Genomic DNA, 4,332 nt, shown 5'->3' with positions numbered 1-4,332 from the left:
AGAGTAAAGCTCCCTCTACACTGTCCCATCAAACACTCCCAGGACAGGTACAGCACGGGGTTAGATACAGTGTAAAGATCCCTCTACACTGTCCCCATCAAACACTCCCAGGACAGGTACAGCACGGGGTTAGATACAGAGAAAGCTCCCTCTACACTGTCCCCATCAAACACTCCCAGGGCAGGTACAGCACCGGGTTAGATTCAGAGTAAAGCTCTCTCTACACTGTCCCCATCAAATACTCCAGGACAGGTACAGCACGGGGTTAGATACAGTGTAAAGATCCCTCTACACTGTCCCCATCAAACACTCCAGGGCAGGTACAGCACGAGGTTAGATATAGGGTAAAGCTCCCTCTACACTGTCCCCATCAATCACTCCCAGGGCAGGTACAGCACGTGGTTAGATACGCAGTGAAGTTCCCTCGGCGAGGGGCGACCATATGGGGCTGGTGGGGTGTGCAGCGGTTGGCGCAGTAGACTGAGGGGGTGGTGCTATCACAGCTGAGGGAGGGTTGAGAGTTGTCGGTGGCTGAGGGGCTAAGAGTTGTGTGCAGACTCAGCCAATGACCTTGCTTCGTTTCCAGGACCACAGCTGTGTGTTGAACTGCATTGTGGGCTGGGATAGCACCATCGGAAAGTGGTCAAGGGTTGAGGGAACGCCCAGTGACCCCAACCCCAATGACCCCCATGCCATAATCGACAGCGAAACACTCTTCAGCGATGGAAAACTCACCCTTCAATAACTATTCTCGGTAAGAATTGGGATTGACTGTGATTGATTAATGAGGGGATCAGGGGGTTATGGGGAGAAGGCAGGAGAATCGGGGATGAGGAAAATATCAGCCATGATTGAATTGCTGAGCAGACTCGATGGGCCGAGTGGCCTAATTCTGCTCCTGTGTCTTACGGTAAAAATAATGCCTGCATCTGATCGCAGGGAGGGGGCATCATTTCTTGACACCGCCCCCCCCACCCACGGCCGCACAGCATCCCGTTGACACTGCATCTCTATCCCCCCCCCCCCTCCCCGCCCCATTCCTTCATTGCTGCTCCCTCAGCGCTGCCCCCCATCCACCCCCAACGTCTCCTCGTTCGTCCCCCAGTCCTTGCCATGTATCCTCGGCGCTGGCCCCTCACCTACGCATTGCAGCTTTGGACCTGCCCCCCCCCCCCCCCCCCGCCCAGCCATGCAACGCCCCCTCATCGCTACTGTGCAGGCCCCCCTCCCCCTGCACTGTGTAGGGGATCTGGGCCTGGATCATCGCGTTTCCCCCCCCCCCACTCCCCCGAGCCTGGATCATCGCCCCCCCACCCCCCGAGCCAGGATCATCGCCCCCCCCCACCCGAGCCTGAATCATCGCCAACCCCCCCCCCGAGCCTGGATCATCGCCAACCCCCCCCCCCCCCCCCCCCCCCCCCACCGAGCCTGGATCATCGCCCCACCCCCCCGAACCTGGATCATCGTGCCCCCCCCCCCCCGAGCCTGGATCATCGCCCCCCCCCCCACCGAGCCTGGATCATCGTGCCCCCCCCCCACCCCCCCCCCCCGAGCCTGGATCATCGTGCCCCCCCCCCCCCCACCGAGCCTGATCATCGTGCCCCCCCCCCCCACCGAGCCTGGATCATCGCCCCCCCCCCCCCCCCCCCCACCGAGCCTGGATCATCGTGCCCCCCCCCCCCCCGAGTCTGGATCACTCCCCCCAATCTTTGGATTTTGGGAGTCGAAGCTGCTCCCAGAGTCCGGTTTGCCTCTGACCTTTGCAGACATTGCGTTATTTGACTTTGCGATGATGTTGTTTTTCTTGCTGCAGGCTGTACGTCAGTATTCCCGCCGAGGTGATCATCCTGAACTCCATTGTCCTGCCTCACAAAGAGCTGAATCGCAGCTTCAAGAACCAGATCATTCTGTAGCCACGGAGGGTGTCTCCTCACTCAAATACTGTTTGTCAGGCATGAGTGCAGTTAATCCCTGTGTCAGTGTCTGGTCCGAGTCTGCAACCTCCGACCTTTTTGCACTAAGCAGATTTGTGCCTCTTTATTTTTCTAACCTTATTTTACAGAAATCTATAAATCTATTTAGTTTCCAGTTACAGAAATGACTTTTGGAACAGTCAAATCCAGTCTTCCTACAACCCAAATCTCACTTTTGCTACTGCCTCGGGGTTGTCATTTCATTAAAGTAGTTTGGCTGCTGGGTGACGATGGACTGCAGGGTGCTGGGCCGCTGGGTGCTGGGTGACGATGGACTGCAGGGTGCTGGGCCTCTGGGTGACGATGGACTGCAGGGTGCTGGGCCGCTGGGTGCTGGGTGACGATGGACTGCAGGGTGCAGGGTCGCTGGATGACGATGGACTGCAGGGTGCTGGGCCGCTGGGTGACGATGGACTGCAGGGTGCTGGGCCGCTGGATGACGATGGGCTGCAGGGTGCAGGGCCGCTGGATGACGATGGACTGCAGGGTGCTGGGCCGCTGGATGACGATGGGCTGCAGGGTGCAGGGCCGCTGGATGACGATGGACTGCAGGGTGCTGGGCCTCTGGGTGCTGGGTGACGATGGACTGCAGGGTGCTGGACCGCTGGGTGCTGGGTGACGATGGACTGCAGGGTGCTGGACCGCTGGGTGATGATGGACTGCAGGGTGCTGGGTGACGATGGGCTGCAGGGTGCTGGGCCTCTGGGTGCTGGGTGACGATGGACTGCAGGGTGCTGGGCCTCTGGGTGCTGGGTGACGATGGACTGCAGGGTGCTGGGCCGCTGGGTGATGATGGACTGCAGGGTGCTGGGTGACGATGGGCTGCAGGGTGCTGGGCCTCTGGGTGCTGGGTGACGATGGACTGCAGGGTGCTGGGCCGCTGGGTGACGATGGGCTGCAGGGTGCTGGGCCTCTGGGTGCTGGGTGACGATGGACTGCAGGGTGCTGGGCCTCTGGGTGCTGGGTGACGATGGACTGCAGGGTGCTGGGCCGCTGGGTGACGATGGACTGCAGGGTGCTGGGCCTCTGGGTGACGATGGACTGCAGGGTGCTGGGCCGCTGGGTGACGATGGACTGCAGGGTGCTGGGCCGCTGGGTGACGATGGACTGCAGGGTGCTGGGCCGCTGGGTGACGATGGACTGCAGGGTGCTGGGAGACGATGGGTGTTATTTTGTTCTATATTTTGAGGGTGCAGTATTCTGTACAGAAGATTTTGTATGTACATGATTTGTTTCACCTGAGGCCAGTTTAATTGAGACAGCTTGGAGTTGAGAGATCGAAGGGTAAAGGTGCTGGAGGCAGGCATTCGTAATGAGAGGCTGTGGGAAGTTCGATTTACAAGTAATTAAGTTGGGTTTTACGTTAGGAGGAGATCGGGTCTTTGCTTTCCAGCTGTTAATTTAGTGTAAGGACTTTACAACTTAGAAAAGTTTCAGGGTAAACAAGGTTTAACCAGGATTAACTTTTATTTGACCCAACAGTGAAGGTAACAGGAAAAAAATTGGAATATTTTTATATTTTGGATAGTTCAGTTCAAAGAGGTGACAAGAGAAAGAGAATACGCCTGGAAACTGTGCAGCTGAAGTGGTGGCAGTGGGGGAGTGGGGGGAGGCGGTGGGGGAGGGGGGAGGCGGTGGGGAGGGAGGGTTTGAGATCAGCACTGCGCTGAGAGAAGTTATAAAATCTGACACTGCCGTGCTATCAGCCCAGGATATTCCTGAACCTTCCTGGATTTGCACATTGGAGTGGAAAGGATGGAGAAGCCATTTGGGATACCTTTACTGAAGTGACAGCAGTTTTGCATTGGGTAATATTCATAGATTCATATAAGGGAGGTGTTGCCAATTAACGTACTGAAACACACAATGTTTTTTATTCCAGGGGGTGGGGTGTGTATGTTTTAAGGTGCTACGTTGTTTCTTATTAATAAATTATTAAATCCTTAAGTGTTACTGCAGTTTTATGCTTTTGGGACCAGTAAGTTTTTACGCATTTATAAAATGGTTATGATCATTTGGACAGGTTTCCCACTGGGATTTTGGCTCACTCTGCAGATAACATCTGATATCCCCTCACACTGCAACTGCATCATTCATGGTTAAAATTAGAGGAACTGCCACCAAAATACCCACCCTGCCTGCTCAACACCTAGCTGTCAACAGCAACTTTGTACGGTTGTCCTGCTGTGGACTCTCCTGGGCAGCTCTCTCCAGCAGATTCAGTTGTGAGATCCTGGCCTGTTTGTGTCTCTGGCCCTCTCTTCCTTATTACAAACTGATCCATCTTCAGTTCGTCTCACAGTCCTGTTGCTTGCTTGCTGGCAGCTACAAAATGGAGGAATCTCTCCTCCGTGATTTC

At 55.9% G+C, this 4,332-nt stretch overlaps 1 protein-coding gene across 1 annotated transcript in view; it reads left to right on the top strand.

Annotated features, from left to right (window-relative positions):
* Nucleotides 1-3,920, top strand: part of LOC140385701 (mannose-1-phosphate guanylyltransferase regulatory subunit alpha-A-like) — a 31,192-nt gene extending 27,272 nt beyond the window's left edge. Inside the window, 3 exon segments of the mRNA XM_072468141.1 lie at nt 545-731; nt 734-754; nt 1,807-3,920. Coding sequence (XP_072324242.1) covers nt 545-731; nt 734-754; nt 1,807-1,913 — 315 coding nt within the window. The 3' untranslated portion in view covers nt 1,914-3,920.
* The last annotated feature ends 412 nt before the right edge of the window (nt 3,921-4,332 follow it).

Source organism: Scyliorhinus torazame, chromosome 2 (genome assembly GCF_047496885.1).
Source record: "Scyliorhinus torazame isolate Kashiwa2021f chromosome 2, sScyTor2.1, whole genome shotgun sequence".
NCBI classification, from domain to species: Eukaryota; Metazoa; Chordata; class Chondrichthyes; order Carcharhiniformes; family Scyliorhinidae; genus Scyliorhinus; species Scyliorhinus torazame.
Note: the sequence above shows the minus strand (reverse complement) of the source record. Positions and strands in the feature narration are given on the sequence as shown.